This window comes from Plectropomus leopardus, chromosome 14, assembly GCF_026936395.1.
Source record: "Plectropomus leopardus strain MGB_pleo_1.0 chromosome 14, ASM2693639v1, whole genome shotgun sequence".
NCBI classification, from domain to species: domain Eukaryota; kingdom Metazoa; phylum Chordata; class Actinopteri; order Perciformes; family Serranidae; genus Plectropomus; species Plectropomus leopardus.
Window position 1 is genome coordinate 14,221,543 of NC_142189.1, and position 23,267 is coordinate 14,244,809.

General features: G+C 40.7%; 1 protein-coding gene across 1 annotated transcript in view; it reads right to left on the reverse strand.

The window, feature by feature from the left end:
- Positions 1 to 6,147: 6,147 nt before the first annotated feature.
- luzp1 (leucine zipper protein 1) overlaps positions 6,148 to 23,267 on the reverse strand; it is a 66,701-nt gene continuing 49,581 nt past the window's right edge. The window contains exons 5-8 of the mRNA XM_042500405.2: positions 22,109 to 22,686; positions 21,799 to 21,978; positions 14,483 to 14,766; positions 6,148 to 13,111 (exon numbers count right to left, since the gene is read on the reverse strand). Of these exons, the coding sequence (XP_042356339.2) occupies positions 14,524 to 14,766; positions 21,799 to 21,978; positions 22,109 to 22,686 (1,001 nt within the window). The 3' untranslated portion in view covers positions 6,148 to 13,111; positions 14,483 to 14,523. The remainder of the gene's footprint in view (positions 13,112 to 14,482; positions 14,767 to 21,798; positions 21,979 to 22,108; positions 22,687 to 23,267) is intronic.

Consider the following 23,267-nt stretch of genomic DNA (forward strand, 5'->3'; position numbering starts at 1 on the left):
GCTTGGATCTGGTGTGTTCTTCTTGAAAATGCTGTGTACATATATATATATATATATATATATATACATATATAAGAACAACTTATTCTTCAATGTTTACACATTCAGATAAAAAATTAAGTTCAAGTTCAAGAACTAAAAAAAAAATTTATTACTTGGATTCAATTGGTCAAAATCAGATTTTCATACTCTGACATGAAGGATTTCAACAATTTCTTAATTAAACAGTTGTCTAAATGTCTATATGTATCGCTGAATGTGCAGATGTGTAATATACAGTTTGATAGCACTGGGATTATTGGTGTAAAACTAATTTTCATATCCCAGAGTAGGAAGTACTGTCTGCAGAATGCTATGTATGGAAGCAAGTAAGAGACAAAAATATCTGTATTGTATCTAATTTTATGTGCTCCGAATTCACCTCCTTGACATAATGTAAAATTTGTAGATTTGCAATTTTATTTTATTTTTTTAATGTTCAAATTAATTAAATTCTATTGCTCAAATTCAGATTTCAAAATTTAAATTGAAAGAAATTAAAAAAGTACAACTACGTTTAGGCTCGATGTTCTATCCTGTCCTGGCTTGAGAAACTAAAAAGTTTTAAGTTTTTGTTTTTTTTTAAAATTTATCTTAAAATTTGAATTTTCAGATCTGTATTTGACCAATCAAATTTGCGCAACCCGAATCCTTTTTTTAATTTAAAATCATAGGACTTTGTGAACTTTTTTATATTAGTTTTTAATATTAAGTATTCAGTGGCTCTTAAAATTAAAATATTTATATCTCTTATTTGCTTTCATATTCCTGTCCAGTAACCTGCAGATGGGTCATTTTTTTACATGCATGTTCAAAAGTAACATGGCTGCTTCTGCTTTGACCCTCTAATGACCCTCCTTGATTGCAGGTCTGGCTGCTTCCCAGCGTCTGTGGCACTGAGCGTGTGTGTTAGTGGGGGAGTGATGGGGGTCCCTGGCAGCAGCTCCACATAGTGGGGGATCTGATGAATGGAAGGGGGGATTAAAATGGTCAACCATGAGCTATGAGCTTCTCTGTGGCGTTGTATTTCAGGGCTCTGTGCCCCTCTGTTTCCATGCACTCTCGCGCGTCACAGGCCTTGTTTTCCCCCAGAGATGTGGTTATTATTATCGTGACCAAAGGAGATGTTTGATGTAACAACAGTAATTTGAGCTGGGGTTTTGGACCGCGGCACTCGGGTATTTTCACCTCCTTGGTAAACCATATGCTCAGAGCAGCGTGTAGCTGTTGACTGGTGAGGTTATTTTTCGTAAAAGCCTCGAGGCCACATCAACTTGATAGAGAGGCAGAGACTTAGAAAGTGTGATAAGGAGTTATTAAAGGCCTTTTGACTGAGAGACCACAGCGTGTCGCAGCACATCTCATGTGATTCATAGGTGTGGGGAGGAATGTACACTAACACAGGTACAAACACCTCCCACAGGCTCTTATGAGCACTGTTGGACATCATCCATAATAATCAAATAGGAGATAAATCCAGGGATTACATAATGACTGTACAATGGTTTCAGCTTATGTCAATAAAGTATTATAACCACTCTAATGGCACAGCCTTAGGGAGGGCAGTGCACTGAAACATCTCAACAACTATTTGATGGATTGTCATGAACTTTTGTACAGACATTTATGGTCCCCGTCTGACGAATCTTACAAACTGGTGATCAGGGGTGGAATGTACCTTAGTACATTTACTCAAGTTCTGTATTTACAAATACTGTACAAATTTGAGGTATTTTTATATTGCTTAAGTAATTTAATCTTATGACACTTTCTACTTCTCCTCCTGCTCAGTTAGTGGTGCCCTGTTTTAAAATAAAAAGTGGTTTAACAGCTTTTAGTCACTATGCTGCAGCTCTTTTTGGACTTAAAATATTTTAAAATGAAGATTAAGACTGTCCTCTTCTACGCAGCTTTTCAGTAATCTTTTTTTGTGGTACTTTTATCTATTTTTTTCAATTATTAAACTGTGTTATTAAACACAGCAAAAGGGAATCAAGCTCTGGTTTGTTAGCTGAGGTTGTCATCAATTTTCGACATTTTCCCTTCTTAGGTTATTCAAAGCTGCGGGCTCAACCTCAACAACATTTTGTGTTAACTTCCCCCTCAGTCTCTCCTATCACACCTGTTGTAGGCAGTGTGTGAGGCTTCTTTCTCACTCTAACTCCTCCATCTTCCTCCTCCTCCACTCGCCTGCAGTACCTCTGAGTCATTTCTATGGTTGACTTCACAGCACTAATTCAGGTCAGGCAGCGGCGTACCAGGGTTTAAACAGGCACCACTGTGTTAGGGTAGCACCTCCCTGCATCTGAACTTGGGACAGATTAAACCACAGGCAGGAGACAGCATTAACCCCTGACGCTCAACCATGTGGACTCATGACTCCCCAACAAAAAAACTAAGGCTTGATTCCATTTTGCAGTGTTAATTAGTTAGACTTATTAGATACACACAAGCACATGCATAAAAAGCAATACTTTGTAATTAAGTACAGCACTATGATATGAGTATTCATTAAAACCAGAAACTGAGGTGATGAAACACAAGAGGCAAGATAAAATCTATAGATAGAAATAAACAAATAAATACATAAAATTATAAATAGGTCGAATACTCTTAACAGCAGATAAGAGGAAAATAAAAGCACAAAGTAAAAAAATAAATATTTTAAAAATAATCATATTATATAATACCAACTAGAGAAACAGTAAAACAGACTAAAGCATATAAATATATAGTCAATAAGATAAATTCAATAAAATCCAGACAAAAAAGGTAGGTCTTGGGTTTGCTTTTAAAAATATCAACCTCCTTTGCTGCCCTCAAGTCCTCAGGCAGCCTGTTCAACAAAGCTGGGCCATAGTAATAAAAGAAAAGCCTGATAAATATTGATTTTTTATTTTTTGATTTTCTTGTGTCTCTTACTCTTAAAGAAACCCTGGGACTGTACGCTATTATGGATCAAAATGGCCTTTTCTTTCACAGCAGACATTTCCATTTGTCATGGAAGGTAGAACACAGCTGTAACTGATAACATTAACAATGAGTTTGTTCAAGCATCCATACTATCAGGACCCTGAAACCAAAGCTGCTAACTGCAATTCAGCTGTCATTAAGTGATTATTATGCTTTTCCTATTGTGACATTTCAACATCTCAAAGGGGTCTTGTGTCAGGACTCCAATGTGTTTATTTTTCTTTTTTTGTAGCAATTTCTACAGCCAAAAAAACTTGTGAATTGTAAACCATAGCCCTTTTTCACAGCAGACAAATTGAGGTGTCATAGCAAGGAAAGCACAGGTGTTTTCAAAAGCACTAACAATCGATTTAGGGTATGTCCTGGTATTGTCCATGCTGGCTCACTGGAAAAGGTTATTGGAATTGAGAAATTGTTAACGTTATCAATTTCACCTGTGCTTTTCGTGTTATGACAAGTCAAAATGTCTGCTTTGAAAAAAGTCCCTTAGGGAGTTATTAATCAAAAGCCAAAATGCAATATATGTCAGTTTGTTCATTATAAGCCTTCTGATCCGAAGGCCCATCCATGGGCCTTACTTTTTGATGAATACTTCATCTACTGTATTCATTGTTATTTAAGCGATAGGCCTATAGTCACACGGCATATTTTATCTAAAGCTGTGCAGACCATTTCAAGACACAAACTACCACAGCAGGTACCTTTAACTCTGCTGTCAGATAAAATACACACAAACAGTCATTACTCACCTATGAAGTGTTATTGTATATATGGGGGGTTCATCCTCAGACTTGATGATTTTTCTTCATTCTTTTATTACTTTCCTTAGCTCTCAGACGGAGTTAACTGACCGAAACACGGTTTCTAAACTCTGTGAAGCTAACAAAACAACAAAACGTGGATTGTAGTGGCGAGCTAACTGACTGTACTGACGGCTACAGTTAGCTAGCGGCTAGCGCGGCTAACGTTAGCTTACAGCGTCGGAGACTTATGAAGTTGAGCAGAATCCCAAATGGCGATATTTCACAGGTGAAACACCCCACGGCTGCCACCAGTGTAAGCGACGTGGCCGTGTGGAGGAATAAATCCGTCCAAACACACGCTCTGGGTCTTCCTCATAACTTTTAGTAACTCCAGTGCATGTACAGTTAGCTCACTCGCCTCTCTCTCTTCTTCTTTCCTCCGTCTACCTCAACTGACGGCACGTGAACAGCGCCATCTATCTGTTCAACCTGTACTTACACCATCATATAAAAACATCCCACTTTCAAAAAATATCCCACTTTCACTCTGACATTATTGTAGTCCAAAAATCTGTATTTGTTGTCATTTTTTTCCAACAGAAATAAACTCACAAACACCATGATGAGTCCAAACTCATTATTATATCCACAAACTGCCGTTGCATTGCTTTGAACATTAATATTTTCCTAATTTTATCATTTATATTATTCTTTAAATCTGTTTGATTTACGCAGCTGACCTCACTGCCGTCTTGGATAGCTGCTCATTAAGCCTTCAGCAGAGTGCTCACTCAGCCTATCAGAGTTTCGGATGGGGTTGCTAGGTAACTAGAACCTCCTAGTTCTAGTTATCAGCAGCAACTTTTTTTTAACAAAATGTATAGGCGAACATGAAAAAATGTTTTGTTTCAGTCTGTTTAAGCTGATACAAGTCAATGACAGAAGCACTTACTGTGATACTGATTTTTGTTGGGGAAAAAAACTTCAGAGTTTATTTTGCAAATAAGCCCATGCATGTACATGTACTAAAAAGGGAACAAGAACTCAGTCAGTTTGCATTGTCTAAGCTTTGAATAGTCATTTTAGGTGATTTTTTTCAATAAAGCAAAGTCATTCACATATTTATAGAATTTTACAGTTTAGGGTTAAAATCAATTAAGTCAGGACATAGTGCACATTTTTTGTTTAAAAAGTTTGCAAAAGTGGATACATCCAGAGAAGTAAAAGCTAAGTGCTGGACAAGAGGTAATACAATAAATGAAAAGAGTCCACAGATGAGACTATGCTCCCATTATTTTTTTTATTAAATCACTTCAAATGTGACCGCGGTGGTAATTTTTATGGTGGTAAGTTGTGTTATTTTTGTCTCTTGTATTATCTCTTGTCCAGAATCTACTTTTAAAAAAAAAAACAAAAAAAAACTGTGTCTGCATGTGTGTGCTTTTGCAAACTTTTTGCTTTATTTTTTGTTTTGGCTGTCCTGTACAGTTGGCTAAATGTGGCTCACACTGCTCTGGCCTTCGGCCCTCACCACTTGCCCCGCGGTATATAGTTGAATATAAAGTTCATAGTCACATATAATATATATGAAATATAGCCTACAGTTTGATATCATTGCGATAATTAGTTTAAAACTGTGATTTTCAAATCCCAAGGCAGGAAGCGTTGCCTACTAACAGCAGTGTCAATAGACCACAGTGTAATGCACAAAAAGTCACTTGCTGTCAACCTGAACATGTTGATCTTTTGCTCTATAACTCTGTTCAACTACACAATAAAGGCCATGCAGCTGAATTCAACACGTTCAGGCTTGTTCTCTGCAGTTATACAAAACTGTTCTGGGAAATGTTGGAAATTACAAGGCAGCTTGAGGTGAAGTGAAAAAGTTTCACCACAAAGATTTCTCGTGAGATGCACCGAGCATTGATGTCCGATATTACAATAACTTGAGAATCAGAGGCTGGTTATTTTCACATGAAAAAGTCTTGATTTATCAGACCAGATTGTGCAGATTAGATGAGTATTTACGGTTGCGGGAACAGAAGTGCTGGCTTTCACAAAGTGAGGCGTTGCTGTTTAAAAGAGAGTTATGTGTGCTGACTTTGCATTCCACAACAGCTTGTGGTTTTCCTCTTTGTACCTGACCAATTTGCCTCATTTGTCTGCCTGCTGCTTATTTTGCGTACCGTCAGCTGCTGCTCTCTCTGCCCTGTTCAAAATCAGCACACACACACACACACACACACACACACACACACACACAGGGTGTACCGCTATGAAATCAAAACTTGCTGAGCTTGTACTGCAAAAAGCATGAAAGAGATTAACATACATGGTTGAGTTTTACACACACACACACACACACTGACACAGGTTCCAATATGGAGACGTGTTACAAACAGGTTGGTTTTTATTTTTATTGGAATACATATGGTCTGCTGTACAGTTGGCAGCTTCAAGAGACCTACATGCAGAGTGCGCCAGCCACAGTTAAGGTTAAAACATGCACAATGTATTAATTCTAAAACGGAGAAAAAAAACGAACCGTCTCCCCACAAAGTCCACCTGGCATCGCTGACACACGGAGAAGCAAGAATAAATCATAAAAACCCCTTTTGATCTGATTTCATTACATACAGTTTTGTGTTTGACACCTCTGTCTGTCAGTCTCCTTCCGCACACAAAATGAACTTAGAAACACTCAGCATAAAAAAATGATTGTACAGGCCTGAAATTCTTGTATCTGTGCATGTATGCATGTAAGAGAGATGAGTTACATGTTTTTTTTTATTCCTATTAGATTATTTGTGTTTATATATACATGTGTATCTGGGGCCTGCACGCTTCTTTCTTTGGCAGCACTTACAAACATACAGCACAGAAGATGTACGAACCCTGAATTTATGAGCGAGGGAGAACAGAGAAGCAAAGAAGCCGGAGCACTGAATGGTCACCCGATAAAAACGGGGACGACACATGGTGAACCACTCAGTGCTGCGAAACCTGCTCAGCTCTGATAAAATGCACATAGCTCTCATTCTTCAATGACTATGACACAACCCTGGCCTCTCTCTCCGATCTGTGGTGTGCTGTCATGTCTCCAGGTCTTCAGAAATGTCTTGCATTAGAACAACAAACACAAAATACAGGAAGAAGTACTCTCCAGGAGTGTAATAACAACGAGGAAGTTACATTATCTTGCAAAAAAAATATCATTCTTAAAATCAAGATGGACAAATACTTAATATATTTCAATAATAAGGCCCACTTTACAAAATTACAAGAGTTTCCTTAAATAAAATCTATCCGATATAGCTTCCAAAATAAGACATCTTTTTTTTAACAAAGAAATAAAAACACAATTAGCAGAAAACAAAAAAGAAAACCCTCAAATTGAATATTTCCCCTTAATTTCAGTATCTTAGAGACAGGGTGGCCATCTGGGGAAGCGTTGGCACCGCCTCTGACTGTAAACTGGAAATACTGTGGAATGATTTTGGCACAATGTTAGAAGGCTGAGATACAGGCGTAACAGGGTGCCATATCTCTAAAAAAAAAACATGTTCAAACACAATTCATTCACTGCCAATTTCCTCTCTTTACCTGGTGAGATGATACTTAAATACTCTAATTTGGCTGGTGCAAAAACACATAACATATCCGCCTGTGGTACATTCAGCAAACAGCTACTGAAACTCAGTTTAAGTACAAATCTGGGACACAAAAGAGGAAACTTTTTGACAAAGGGGACTAAGGGGGCATTAGTAGTTTGAGGTCTTAAAGTTAAGTGCTGGTTAAGTGCAGATTACAGCCTACGCCACCCAATGACACCATGACCCTGGCTTCACAATGGAGGCCTTTGAGGACAAGGGCCCGCTCGCTGCCCGGGAGCCATTTCTGCCTCGCCACGCCAATCTCCACTAAGTACATTCTAGTCTACTTTATAAAAGAGGAAAAAACAATGACTTGTAAATAACGGATGTTTATACATACACCACCAGGGCTTAAGAGGATTTCTGTTAACTCTTTAGTTGGTATTTGTGCAGGAAGCAGCCACTTTTCTTTCCACCGCTTAACCACCTCTTGTCCTGGTAGGAGTTTCCAATCATATCATTCGCAGCCTAAATATTCTGCTCGAGCAACAGCAACCGTACAGATTCTCTCATTCAACAAATGTTCTGAAAAACTGCCATCATTCAGGGAGGAGAGGGACCGACAAAAACCTCTGTAACAGCACCCTGCTGTTTCTTTACGGCGCCACAAAAGCCATAGAAATCTTGAAACCTGTAAAGTCTTCACTTAAGTCCCAGATGACCAGTCAGTACATTCCACCACGTCAACGCTGTGCAGGCTCTCGCCACTGGAAGTTACGAATAAGACCTATAGCATGTGAGTAATGGCATGTAGCCCGAAACACATATAGAAAAAAGCTTAAAGGGTAACTTAGGTATTTTTCAACCTGGATACTATAGTCCCATTTTTTGCATCTAGGTGACTAATGGGAACAACATATTTCGAAAATGGACCAGTATTAAGTGAGAGCGCTGCAGCTGGAATCTGTGAAACAGACTGCGAGGTAACCACTTGGGGCATTTCTGCACCGTCCCGTTTATGTCCACTGAAGTGCTTGTTTTTGCCACCGACTGGCTCAGATTGTTATTTTAACTGTCTGCCAGCATTATGGAAAGGATCCCCATGGATATAGACCTTTTCGTTAAAGAGTAAGATCCTTTTTGTTTAACCAGAAACACTCCCGAAATCTTTATCACCAAACCCACCAGACTCCATTTAAATTATCAGTAATTTTAGTGTGTATAGAGCCAGCTTACTTTGACATCTCAACAGGTGAATTAAGGATTTATTTCAACCAAGCCAGAACTGTTGATTGTCGGAACAGTGGAATGATGACCCGAGACAGATTTTATGAGTTTTATTTTGTTTCTGTAGACTTTGAATGAAGCGTATTTTATGATGATAAAATAACTGTTGTTTTATATGGAGTCTGGTGGGTTTGACGATGGCGATTTTGGGGCTGTTTTTGGTTAAATAAAGAAGATCTCCTTTTAATTCTTTAAAAAAAAAAGGTCTATATCTGTTGAAAATTCTTTCCATAATGTTGTCAGATAGTTATGATAACAATCTGAGCATGTCAGCATCAAAAACAAGCACTTTTAGTGTATGTAAACTGGTTCACAAATGCTCCAAGCGGTTACATTGCAGCCTGTTTTGCAGCTGCTAGCTGCGACAGTCTCACTCAATACTGGACCAATAAAAAAAATGTTGTTCCCATTAGCCACTTAGACACAAAAGCATGTTAAAACAGGGTCCAGTATGAAAAATATCTAAGTTACCCTTTAAAGTGGTCTTCATCGTGGCAAAGGGTCCATCCAGGTTTCAGTGTCCAGCGTGGACGTACGGTCGGGTGTTAGTGAACTTTGGGGTCTTGTAAGGAAGAAAGGCATCATGCATAGTGGAGGATGGAGTTTAAAAAGCCACACTTTCTTTGAAGCCGGTCTCCAGGACAGAAACCCTTCAATGCGTCATAAAACCGAGTTTCTGACAGCTGGGCTCTTCCTGGGACCCCCGACTCAAATGCTCTCTTGGTTTCAGAGCAGAAGGTGAATAAAAGGTAGAGGGAAGATGGAAAGTGAAAAAGGCAAATGATAGTGGCTGTACAGTATAGCTGTCATAAGGATGGGTGAAACTGGAGGACAGTCTGCCTGTTTTTTGTTGGGTGGAGGGAAACAGGTGACATATGGGGGCAGTAAGGCAGGATAAGGGTTGAGAAGGGCGTTCATGTTAGCACTTGCATCACCAAGTCGCTATATACAGAAATCCTGACCCACAGTGATGTCAGCCTCAAAAATAACAAAAACAAAAACAATCTCAGGCGCTGCGTGCCAACTCTGACAAACACGTGCACATCTCTCAGTCATCACCTTCTTACTCTGGGATCTGCAGCAGCTAACAACACACCAGCTCACATGTCAAGCTTTAAAACGAGAGCGCTCACTGTCATATTAATAACAACACCACTAGACGACCACACCACGTGCATCTCTGGCAGCGTGAGCTCAGGCAGAAGTGGACATTTGATACCTAAGTCTGTTTTAATTACCCCTAAAGAGGAAATAACTGCCAAGCTGTCGCTTTTCCTCTCCTGTATTTAGAAGCCCTGAGTCAAGACGAAGAGACAGGATTAGATGCAGCCCTGACCTCTGACCTTTCAGCTACCCAGGGAGCTGCCCGTCACTGTCTGGTGACAGGCCTCTGGCCTTCAATAAAACAATGCTCTGAACCAACAACATATCACAGCTGTTTAGGACAACGTTTCCCTTTAGGAAATGAGAATCCAAGGAAGATGCAGAGAAACAGAGGACGAGAGGAAAGGAGTGAGGGACACTGCTCTAAATACTAAAAGGAAAGTTGGAATCGGTTGAAAAGATGAGAGATCAGGGAAAAGATGGCATTCCCTTTTGGTAAATGAGAAGAGTGGTAGTAGAAACAATAACAGAGAGAGCACAGAAAGACTACATGATCATCAGGTCTTGGCATTTGCACTGCGAGCTCTGAACAGTATGTTTGGTCTGTTTTTGCTCTATCATAAAGCCAGCAGCAGCCATGAAGAGGCCACATGGCAATCCTTTCCGGCTGCGCTGCACCCTGCAACTCTGACAGACAAATCCAAAGGACATAGCTTTTCGAGCGGTGCGGTCTATATACTTTAAAAGGGTACTTTGAAGTTGGGTTAGAAAAAAAGAAAAGAAAAGCTTTTCTCAGGGAACCTTGCTTTGACATCCCTCAGGGAGGAGTTCCCTCTGAGAACTTTTTACCCTTAAACCAAAATACTTTTACGACGTTCCATACAACAAACCTCTAAAGGAAAGAATATAAAGTTATAAAAAAAAAAAAACTGAACCTCACAATCAGTATTGCATGTCATTTATATGCACAGCAAGAGTAAAAACATGGTGCAAGTCTGGATTTGTTGGGACCTCTCTTACTGAATCTCAAGGCACAGATGAACACTGTAAATAGTTCTAGCAAAGAGTAATGGAAATGCACATTCTGCAGGTAAACAAACATGTTAGTTTGGAGTTACCACCGACCTGTATGCACAGCATAATTACAGACATTGCATGGAGGCGGGGGGGCAGTTTATTGATTGCATATAATCTCCTGCTTGCATAAACAGTAAAGTGACGAAGCGGCAACAGAATGGGCTCCTGCCACCGGGCAGACCTCTTCACAATAAAAGAACCTGTACATAATATGGAGACTAATAAATATTACAGCTAGATGACGGCTGGTAGAATACAGGAGAACTGAGAAATGCACTGAGTCTTCAACAGGCCACCCCCAGCAGGGTCTGACTCAACACAGCACTGAAATCCACAACAGCAGAGGAACCAGATGGAGCTTTAAAAGTTCTTCAACAGATGTTGTCACAGTTACATGTCGGATAAACAAAGAAATGCAGTTGTGTTGGATCGGTACATCAAGCGATTGGTCATTCTCAGCTGCATTCAATAGCGACATTCATAAATTTTGCTGTGGGATCAAAGTTTACATTGCCTGTCGTACTGTAATGATTCCAGCAGGAGCCTGAAAAAAGTTTGACAATGTTTCTGTCATAGATATGCACCATTTACCTCAATGAAAACACCTTTTTTTGTTGACTGGCCACTACTAAACTGGTTTCTATGGCACCCCCATTGCTGCAGTGGCACCCTCCAATGAGAGATTGCTCCAATATACCAACCACGAGTTGATATTTTATGATGTAGCAAAAAAATACACCTCTATAGAAATAATGGAGATAAGATGGGACGATTCGCACGGCGAACCCAGTCACGTAAAAGCTGAACTGTCAGTTCCTTGTGACTCCAGTTAGGAGTCGTCCTATGACCGGCTGGCATGTCTACAGTATTTACAGCAGCACTGAAAAAAATGTCCGCCTGCCAGGCCAGGTTTGCTGGTAATCCCAAGTCCAATATTCATTAAAACTCCATTTTGCTATGGCTCTCTTAAAATACATGAATGAGGAGAACTGCAACAGCTGTAGAACAAAGCACCATGGAAATTGTAGCATGGTTTGAGGTTATAAACAATGCCACCCCCCCCTCCATCCCAATTATTCTTTTTTTTCTACATGTGCATTGCATTTCATTGCGTGCAAACTACGATTTTTTTGTATTGATATGGTTCAGCAGAAAGGGGAAAGGATAATGCAGAACAGGAAGCGAATTACAAAGAAAATAACTGGTGAAAATGGCAAAAAGCATAAATAAGGTCCCGGTCTGTCTGTACAAATGTGTATGCATGTGTGTATGCATATGTGTCTGTGTGTGTGTGTGTGTTTGTGTCTGTGTGCTCCTTAAATGAAGCCAACCAGCAATCCTTTAAGCAGAGTGCATGCTGAGTCACAATCTTTCAAGTGCTCTTCATTTATTACTTAGAAACATGCAAATGTTCGCTCAACATCCAAGACCTCAAATTAAATCCAGTTTGAGGCTGCATGCCAGAAAGTGGTGACACGGGTTTAAAATAAACCAAAAGTTAAAAATGTGCATGTGTTTGTATGGTTTTGTGTATTTATGTGTGAGAAACTCTGGAAAAAAGCACATATGGCTGTCAAAGCAAATATATAAGTGAATATCATGGTATGGGTCAGCAAAGACGGTAATTCGCTTCCTGTTTTTGGTCACATTAAAAGGTACTTTAGTCTGTGATGAGCTCTGCATGTAGATCCAGCCCTGTGAGATGAAGATGCATCTTAAACCTTGTACTGCTGTTAACTGCAGATCGTTTTTTCAGCGATGGAGAAAGGTTGAAATTTTGATGCAGAAGCTATGCACATCCAGCTTCATTGAGGTCACTGTAATGGTCCTCTGAGAAAGGCATTCTCAACATTTGAGTCCTTCTTCCTCTAACTCTCTTTAAACCCTCTCTGGCACGCAGGAAAATCCCCAGCCGTCCCCAGCATGCCAGCCTCTCCCTTGTCAAGTTTAGGGATTACACTATAATACATCCAACACGTGAAGCAGAAGAGGATACATGGACTGGTGAGGCGACCCCCAAAAACACTGTACAGGCACTGTCTTTCCATTTATGCCTCTTTTGGGACAAAGAAAGTTCCGGATAGGAAGAGCTGTTCACGTCTCAGCATACACTCAGAGTCAGAGTAAGGATGTCAGGTCTGTGGTTTGTTGTTCTAAATGGCAGCAACTGCTATTTTTCTTTGCTTTGCTTGCTATAAAAGCTGTAGATGTTGACTTTTGGAGACGGTGGTAGCCATTAGTTGATGGAAGACTGATGTTTGGCCCTCATTGTGCCATTGAGAGCTTAATGGAGTGCTGTTGAGAGAAAAATACAGAAAAAGATTTTACTTAATTCTTCTTATTTTAAACACAGCCATTCATCTTGTTCAGACACATGATTGAGCTATAATTTCCAAATAATTTCCTAAAAGTTTGCCAGAGACAACAAGGTGATTTGGTATGAATTACAGGAGAAACAGTGTTTAATTGGTACGCTTCCAATTAATTTCCAAAAAAACTCACTAACCTTGGTTAGTGCACAGCAGACCAGCTAAACATGTAAAAGTGTGAAATTTGTTAATAGACAAGTCAATATGTATGAAGAATAATGTTTCCGCAAAGAAACTGATAGTGAATGATTACTAACTTGGATTCAAATGGAGCTTTTCTTTCAAGAAAACTCAAAAAAGTCTCCCCATTAACGCCGAACTACACATGCACACCTTGGAGAGCATCGTGGCTCTCGTCTCTGTCTTCATTCCCGACAAATGTGCAATAATGCATTATGTTTGCGATTTGCAGGTCAGGGGATTAAGGCACAATTTTAGCATCTCATGCATCTTTTTCGTGTTATTTTGTGTCCATTACAAATGCTACTAAGAGTGATTACTTATTTGACGTCCACTTCCTGGAGAACTTCCTCCAGCTTCCTTAAGAACGTTTTTAAAAACTATATATATTTCAGGTCCGGAGCTTCATCCTCTTTGGACTCTTATTTGGGCATTCTTGAATTTTATTTTCTCAGCTTCTGTTGCTCTTCAATTTCTGTGTGTGCAGACAGCCCTGATTTGCCTATTTTGTGTTTACTAATTAGGATCTGCAAGTGTTTTCAACTCACGAGGACAATGGGATTCATCATTTTTTGAACAGGTACGAAAAATTCTGCAGTTTAAGAAGACGTAATGAATCTGAATGACAATGAAATAGATACGAAAAAAATGAATACCAAAAACAAACTGGAGAAAAAACTTTGGAAGATATTGGCGAAGGAGGCTCATTGTTATTCCAGGAAACTGCTTAAAAATCCAGAAAACATTCAGAATTATGAACAATGCAGGATTTCTCTCTCACGCCTGCTTGGAGATTTAGTTACAGTACAGTTCACCTGGAATTTTCTTGCTCAGGGACGCCTTGGCAGGATGGATGCTGACTGTTACATGCAGTGAGCCTGAGGTTTCCCACTGGGGGTCACTCTACATATTAAACTACCACACTGCTGCCATCATGATGGATGTGCTAAACCCAGAGCTGTGAAACGTGCTGCAGCAGTGTCAGGTCAGCTTAATGCTGCAAATTTGATTTGAAACCCCCTTAAGAGATATGACATCATTGCAATAGAGGTAATTAACATCTGTCACCTTTAATTAATGACTTTCAAAGGATTAAAAAAAAAAGATCTTCTCCTACCTGTCCTCTTGCTGTCGACATCCTGCTCAGACCCAGCTGCTCTAATGATGCTCAGAGTGGCGTTGGCTCCACGGTCTGCTCCCAGCTCCGGTCCTCCCCTCGGCTCTGGCCCCTGACCCTTGACCCCGACTGGACCACAGATCCGCTCTGGAGGAAGCTCCTGCTGTCTTAGACGCCCGATCATAAGAGCTCCCCACAGGGTGAGGGTCGTTGCTGGGAAGGTGCCGCCTCCAGGTTGCTGGGCTGTGGCTTGGGTTCGGACTGGGTTCTACGCTGTCAGCAGCCTGGAGAGGTTAAGAAAATGTGATAAAGAAAAGTCTTGTTAAGAGTCTGAACCGGCGGCAAGTCTTTGTTAAAAAAGGGAATTGGTTTGGCCTTGGCATGATCAGAAACACAAACACATTTAATCCCATATTCTGGAGTAGTGTGAAGGAACTCTGGGGATTTTGTTTGGACGGTTTGGGGCCTTGTTTGGGCTTTTGTATAATGTGGGCATTAAATACATGCTGCTTATGTTAACTGGTGTGTGACAAGGAAAGTCTGCCATGTGGACTTCTGCCAGGGGAAAAATCCCCAACCAAAAACCCCAAACATACCCCAAGCTGAGAGATTTATAATTTGGTGGGCTGACTAGAAAACAAACCCCGCGTTACTAGTCTGTGGTGGCTACAGCGGCACATCCCCTCTCATAACCTCAGTAACCCTGCTCTCAGAAAGCGAGAGTTAGATGACGATGCAGTTCCTAAAGCACACAGAAACAGCACCCCGCGCCTGTAATTTCAGCTTTAAAAAAGCACCATAATTAGTGACATTTGGTGGGTTGGAGTTGGCTTCTGATGCCGTTTTAGAAGGCATTCTCACTAATTGGCTTTAATGGAGCCCTGCTGGACTGCCTTTCTCCGTCTCCAGGGGTAACAGACAGGAAATCAGTCACCAGCGATCCCTGCCAAGTAGGCGTGTTCAGTGTGGTCACTTCCTGCTCCAGTCACCGAGGGGAGGAAACGGCAGAGTGGCATATTCTCCTTCTATGGTAAGCCGCTGCTGCAGGACCGGGGGCTTTCACACGGTTGCCATGTAATGTGCTCCCAGTGTTTCTCCTGCACTCAACAGGGGGCTGGTACATTGTTCAACACATTGTTGCGGACCTAATATAACAAGTTAATAAAAATGACAATAAAGATTTGGCATGTAGTAGCTGAGAATTAAAAGAAAAAGGAAATAAAAATAATGTTTTCTAGAACTTAACAGCTTTAAAGACGTGTGGCTTTGTTCAAAGGAAAATTAGCAACTTCTGCGTGTGTGCCAACTTAGAGATTTTTCCCATGTGGCTGAAAGTTGATTTAAGAAAATATTTGGGCAAGAGCAATGTCAGCCTGTAATAAATGCTGTTAAGTAAGATGATGTGCCACAGCAGAGAAAATCTACTGGGAAAAGCAAGTGCTGCTGTCATCGCAGACCTGCTCCAGCTCACACCACAACGCCTTCAGCCTGGAAAACCCACTTTTATAGGCTGTTATAATCAGAAACACTAAATCATGTCTGGCAGCACAGCATGACAATTTGAAACACTAAAAAAAAAACAGAGAAGGTGTGGGTAAGAAAAGCAGTGCTGTTAGGTGCAGATCTTATACCAACCTTTGTTTATCAAATCAACAGGATAGATAAGATGATCTGTGACATTTAAAGGAATAGTTTGACATTTTGGGAAATTCCCTTTTTTTGCTTTCTTTTAGAAGAGATGATTGATACTTGGGCTGTCAAATGATTATTATTTTTTAAATTTCATCTTTAATTAAATATTTAAAATTCCATTATTTCGCATTTCAAAACAGTTTTTAAAGTGTCTTGATTGGGAATAAATTAATGCAAAGAAACTGACTTTATGATCATGACTTTTACATTTATTTAACGTGTTAATGCAGACAGCCTTAATCAATACCAGATAAATATGCGCTACGCATTAACGGGGAAAACGCATATTGACAACACATTTTGAAGCAACACTCTCCTGGTTTCATCCCAGGTTCACAAGTATCCTGGATTTTTCCAAATTTATGACAACTTTTTATACATTTTTCCTTTTCATTATCATAAACCATTTCTTGCAGAGTACAGCATGTTAAGGCACCATGACTCTAAAAGTGTACCGCTTCCTACCCTTTGGCGCTCGCCCCTCTCTACAACCCTATGGGGTCGGAGAGGGTTGCTGTCAGGCTGGAATTAGGTGGTCACTACTGCCGATGGACACTTTGTTTCCATGCTTACCACATTATCCATGCATAAGTGCAATGGGACACTCTAGCAGGGCTTTTAGGGGAACCCAGCTTGCCCTGCTCCACCCCATGGGTTACTCAGTTGTCTTCCAGAGACTGCTAGTCTTCAGTTTTGTCTTTCTTCTGGCATCAAGGACCCAGGGGCGTGTGGGCCAGGGAGGACAGCCAGCTGTGGGTCTCTGGTGCCGACCAAGCCTACAGTCTGGACTCCGTCCCTCCTCCAGCAGAGAACCAGGGTCATCAACCAAGAACTAATCCAAATTAAATGTATTTGACATCAAAACGCTGATGCAGTGGGCTTAAATGTCGCCAGACTCGAGGAAACAAATTTTCCAATGGAGGACCCCAGACCTCTCACTTTGGTTTTGAAATCCTCCCTATTTTTATGGTCTGAAGGTTGGAAACAATGCTCCACTGGGGTGTTTTCAGCTTTATGCGTAGACATAGTTTTATGAGAACAAAAGGCTCTCCATTTAAGAACGATTGATTCAGTTTCCAAGAGCTTTCTTAAAAAAACAAACAGACACTGTGAGAGGCCTCCTCATTCTAAAACCCAATGAAGGCCAGCAGATTCATGAAATAACACGTAGCGTGTCAGACCTTCTGCAGAAGAAATTACATCCCTACTTTAAATCTGTCTGCCCTTGGTCTCTCGCCCAATTTTAAAGGAATGATGATGTCTTGCCAACTCAAACTCTTAAATCACCTCTCCAGTAAGACAACACTCTTGACACTCCAGGTGAAATGTTTCAGAAAAGGTGAAATTTGTGTTTGATTTGCCCAAGTGATGATCTGTTTATTGGTTATGATTTATAAAAGCTGTTCGTTTATTGCTTTTCACGGGGCATTTTGTACAGTCTCTGTTTTCTGATGCTCTACTACTGAAAACATCACGCAGTCCAACTTCAGCTGCTGCACACACAGTTTTTCCAGAGGGCTTTTTCTGCGCGGGTCATGTCAGGCAAACAGGGAATAGCAGGGCAGCTCTGATCCCACACTTTACCTTGCTGCCGCTGGTTTTTGACTCAACAAAAGGATGTTTTGGTATCTTGCTCATCGGCCATATCGGCCCCGCTGTCCTCAGCCAAACATAAGTTCATGGCTCATTCATATACAGGCTGAGGTTTCCTCCTGCTACAGTGGGGAGGAATTACTACAATACTGTTCTGTTCTGGACTCTGAGGTGTAGAGTGACTGCTACAGAAAGTCAGTGCTCCACATTTGCACCATAAACATTTGTTTAAACAAACCAAAGTCAAACTTCAACAGCAGCCATGGATTTGGAACTTGATGATAACGACGATGACCTTTCATTTGATGAGAAGATGTCATTCTCTGTCCCATAGAGGTTTGAATAAATGACATCCAAATAATTTATACATGAGGTTTGAAAAAGAAAGCTAATCAATGAGCTATCGATTTGTCCAGGTCGCTCCAGGGTGCTTAAAGGAATTGGAAGGGTTGTCTCCTCCTTAATGACTACAGTATATATCGATCTCTGATTTTCCGTCTGCTCTACACTCATCACTGGGAAGACTACCGATTTTTTCATGCTGAAAGAGGAGGAATAAATGTCTGAAGCAACAGCACCTTATATAAAAAGCTGCTACTTATATGCACACTTTAATGGATCAAGCTTTAGCCAAAGGAGCACTGAAAGAAAGATCAATTTTTTCAGTTCATGGTGACTGGCTGCATTCCTCTCCCATCAACCCGTGTGCCTCCATCTACAAACTCGTAATAACACAAGCCTCTTCTATCAACCTTTGACACTGCAATCACAAACTAATCCCAACCTCCCGCTGTCCTGACGACAGCTGTATTTATCCAAACCTCTTGGGAATGGACGCAGTTCAGACCACTGAAATGTTCTGAAAATCCAAACCAAAGATGATCGGCTGTGTTCCAAGACATGCTTCAAAGCACAATAATGAATAGAAGTAGTTTTTATTTATTTAGTCTTTGCTCTGTAGCAATTTTTGTTCATAATTGCTATCTAAATGGAGTGACCAGTTCATGTATTGAATATCAGTGGAAACAAAGTTTTACTGTACCGCAGAGTCAACGAAGCGGCTCTGGGAAATTCCCATAACAAAGTGCATTAAATGAAGCAGTGACAACAAAAAAAGTTCATCAGGTCACTGCTGATTTACCACATCAGACAGGGCAGAGCTTTAGGATAACCAAGGCTATCAACAGTGAGTGATGTGGGATGGGTCAAAAAGAGGAGGAAGGACACGTATGAACTGAAATGAGAAAAGAATAAGTGGTCGCTGTCCTGAAATCGCAGGTCAAGGCCATGTAGCAGAACTGATGTGGGCACTGACCCCAACAGAGCCCCTCAAATACATGACTCGAAGCCATTTTGTTCATGTCAGCGCTTGAATGACAAATTAAATAGGGGGGGGTGGGGGGAGGATGGACAAGAAAGGAAAGGAGGGGAGGAGTCAGAGACACAACAAAGGTGGCTGTCCCCAAATGCTCTCTCTACCAGTCAGGGCTGAAAGGGGGCGTTAAGGGTCGAGGCTCAGTGTAACGGCCGAAATACAAGGGACATGGCTGTGTCGCATCGCGTAGGCGGAGAGGAACAAGGGCTTTACCTGCTTCTGATGCAGTTGGCTATGGAGTGTTTGGAAGTGCAGACTATATAAACTGGTAGTGAATAATTAACTGGATCATTTTAACATCAGGATGCATTGATTTGATTTATTTATCGTAATCTGTTTAAAATCCAAAAGAGGAAAATAGTATAATGCTGGATTTATACTCTAAATGCACTCATGAATCATATGCATTTCTTCTTTTATTTGGATATTTTTGAAACTGTTTAACCTGGTTTTATAAGACAAGAGACAATAATTTTCATGTAAAAATACTCTGATACTGTTTTTTTGGACATATATTTGGCCCATGGCAAGAGATAAATGAACACAGGGGCTCAGGATTAAAACTGGCCGTCTGTATTTTGCATATTATGGGAACTTTAAGAAGTCTCTTGAGGGACTGTGCTGTATAAATGCACGACAAAAACGATTTAACTACAGATGACTTTATTGCCCTAGATCACAAATGTGAGTAAAGATGATGGATGGGACAGCGGACACTTTGCATGTGTGTGTCTGTCTCCTTAGCAACGTCCACATTATTTATAGAGGAAAACACAGATATTTTAGCCAAAGTCCTCCAGTCCAGCATCATTTGTCAAACTGACAGACTGACATGTTATTGTAGCCATGGAGCCCACTCTGTAAGTGGTACTGCAGACATTTGACATTATATTATATACCAATAGACAAGTGAGTTAATACTGTAGCCCATAAGTCGTTTTCACCTCATCTTCCTGATGACATGTACAAACTTTCACACTCCATTAATTAAACTGTAGCTATGCACACAATCTTACATATTAATGCATAGGCACACATATAGAAATCAGAGGGCTCAGTGTGACTATTTGCATGGAAATTAAGTGTTTATGACCTAGCTCCACAATCAGTGATAAGTGTAGGAGACGTTACATGTCAGGTTGTGATTACAGCGGTGAAAGTTTCAGAATTTCAAATTAAATCCACAAATACAAGCTCTAGCACAGTGACAGATGACAGATGCACGTATGTGGATTAATACACAGACACACATTAATCCTATACATGTGCGAGGATTCATGTATTTTTAGCAATATGTGCGCAGAATAGCAACGTCGCCTGGCAGGGGCACAGTCTGTGGTGGCACATTTAAATACAAGACAGCTATTTTCTTCTCCTTGAGGTTTTCCTAACCTTCTTTTCCCCCTGTTGAGGTCTTTTTCATTTCCATCCTCCCTCTCTCTTTTTTTGACCCACCCTTTTCTCTTTGTGCTTACTGGGGCAGCAGGAGTGGGGCCTACAGAACTGCTGTGCTAAGCTTGAAGTCGCAGAGCCTGGCGTCAGGGAAAAATACAAGCTGAGCTCTCATGCAAAGTGGACACACCAGGAGCTCAGCCCTGCGGTTGTACTTTCTGGACTTTTATCTTCAAGACAAAACTATTTGCCGAGTGGTGCAGATAATGCTTTCACCTGCACAGCAATACAGGGTGTTTCAGAAGCCACGCTATGCTGTAATCGCGAAAATTCGATGCCAGAAATATTTGAGAAATCTGAAGTAAACACAGAGGCTTATTTACCAAGAGGGGATGAATTAAATTGTGATATTCTTTCAGTAACTTCCATATTGTCAAACGGATACTCCAAGCATGTAAAATGACCAGTCAAATTTTGCCAAACCTTAACACTTGTTTTGTGTTTCCCATTTGATGAAGACTAATAAATGATTGATTTGTATTAACAATTTCCATCCCCAACACTGCGCAAAACATGCATAAAAACAGAATGCAAATCCTTTTTAACATATATCCAAAGTATTCAACATGTTGTTTTTTTATTAAACATATTTAAACACAGCTAGTCACATGAAATTTAGATTAGACATTGGTATTAACTTTACAAACTGACACAGATAAATAAATCCATAAAAAATAAGTGCAATAAAGTGAAATAACTCAAGAAAAAAAGTATTTCAGAGACTAACTGAAATATATTTAGTACTTTGAGAAGCTTTTGTTTGCTATGCCAGGTCCTGCTTTGTACAGCAGGAGGGGGAGTAGCATTTCAGTTATACAAGTGGCAGAAAAGCAGGTTGTAACATCAAAAGCAGGTTACAAGCTGCTGTGCCAGCTTCAAGATGCTTCCCTCATGAATCTGAATTTTTTCTTTCAAAACTTCAACAGTTAGTGTCCTCAGTTCTTGAATGCTGACTGAATGTTGTTAAAGGAAAAGGCAATGAATGTGTATGTGTATGTATATTTATGAAAAAGTTTATCAGTTTGAACATGAAATATCTTGTCTTTGTACTGTATTTAATTGAATATAGGTCAAAATGGATTGGGAAATCATTAAATTCTGTTTTCATTTACATTTTTTACAGCGTCAGGGTTCCTGCATCCTTTGAAAAGATCGCATTTTTTGAGAGCACAAAAGTATAAAGACCTTAAGTTTGTCATCCTACCTGTGGTTGTTGTGTGTAGGATCTGCCCCAGGACTGAGAGGTAACAGGTGCATGGGGTACGGTCCGTCCCAGGCCTCTTGCTTCAGTGGTGGGAGACTGTGAGCGTTTGCTACGGCGAAGCGCTGGCTCCTCGACTTCTCTGGTGTTAGTAACCACACTGTTGATCCTACGCATGTACACCTAGAACAGAGAGCAACACAAAGATGAACATAATGCAGCTATAAAGTAGCCCACTCCTGTCCATTAATTTATTATTACCTTTTTGCAGAGAATGTACTCATTTGTCTCCTAGATTTATTCATTATCTCACCTCTGCAGGGGACGGCTTTGCTCCCTTCTGTGCCTCAACATTCCCACCAGCTCCGCTGTTCACGGTTTCTTCTGAATCGAAGGTGGTTGCACGGTAAGCCCTCCATGTTGTCACGGTCTCTGTCTCATCCTCCGACCCACCATCAGTCATCGTCCTTGCACCCCCTCGTCCCCGGCCGGTCTCGTCCACTGACGCAGGTCCCCTGTTCTTCCAGGTGCTCCTCACAGTCACATTCTTCATGTCTGGTAAACTGTCCTCTTGAGAGTGCTGGTTTTGTCTTTGGTGTCTCCAGCTGGTGACTGTGGTGGTGCTACTACTGCTGCTGCTTTCGAAGCCCGACTCTGTGTCGTTTAAGTCTGCGGAGGTGGTGTCTGGGGACTGGAGGCTGAAGTTGCCGCGTTGGCAGCACAGGTGGCTGGTGGTTGTCTCCATTCTGGAGTGTTTGGACCTTGATGATGAGTCACTGCTGTCCTCCAGCCCATAGTCCTGGTCCTGGCACGAACGCAAGGTGATCTCACTCTTGGGAATGGAGATCTCATACGGGACGGAGATGCTGCCATGGTGCTCACTGCTGGGGCCTGGATTAAAGAAATAAATATTTTATGAACAAAACATTTCACAGATGCAATAAGCTGGCAGTAAAGCCTACCAGACACTTTTAAAAGACTAAATTCCGACACCTTCTCACATCTAAAATGAGTTTTTTAGGCACATTCTATGGGATTTTGCAAAGAATGGGGATCTTGAAGTGTCACTACTTGCAAAGCTAAAACTAGAATTCTTTGACATGATTTGCCATCCTAGACATAATAACAACTTCTGACATAAACCAAAAACACATCATTTTCCAAAAAGGGGGCAAAAGGGCGTCATATTTCAACAGTATTCTTGTCAATTTGGCAACAGTATAATCCATACAGATAAACTGTACTTGTGACAAACTTTACATTTGGAATTTGTCACCTAAAATAGCAACCAGCCTCCTTTGTTTAACCGTACTTTTTAGTAGAAGAAGAAAACGGTGGGAAAGAGAAGCGAACTGTTCAAAAATTATGATTCCTCACAAAAATAAATGCTGGTTGGTGGATCAGATGCAGGCCAAATCAAATACCATCTCTTATTCACTCCACAACTCCAACAGTTTGTCCTCCTTCTCCAC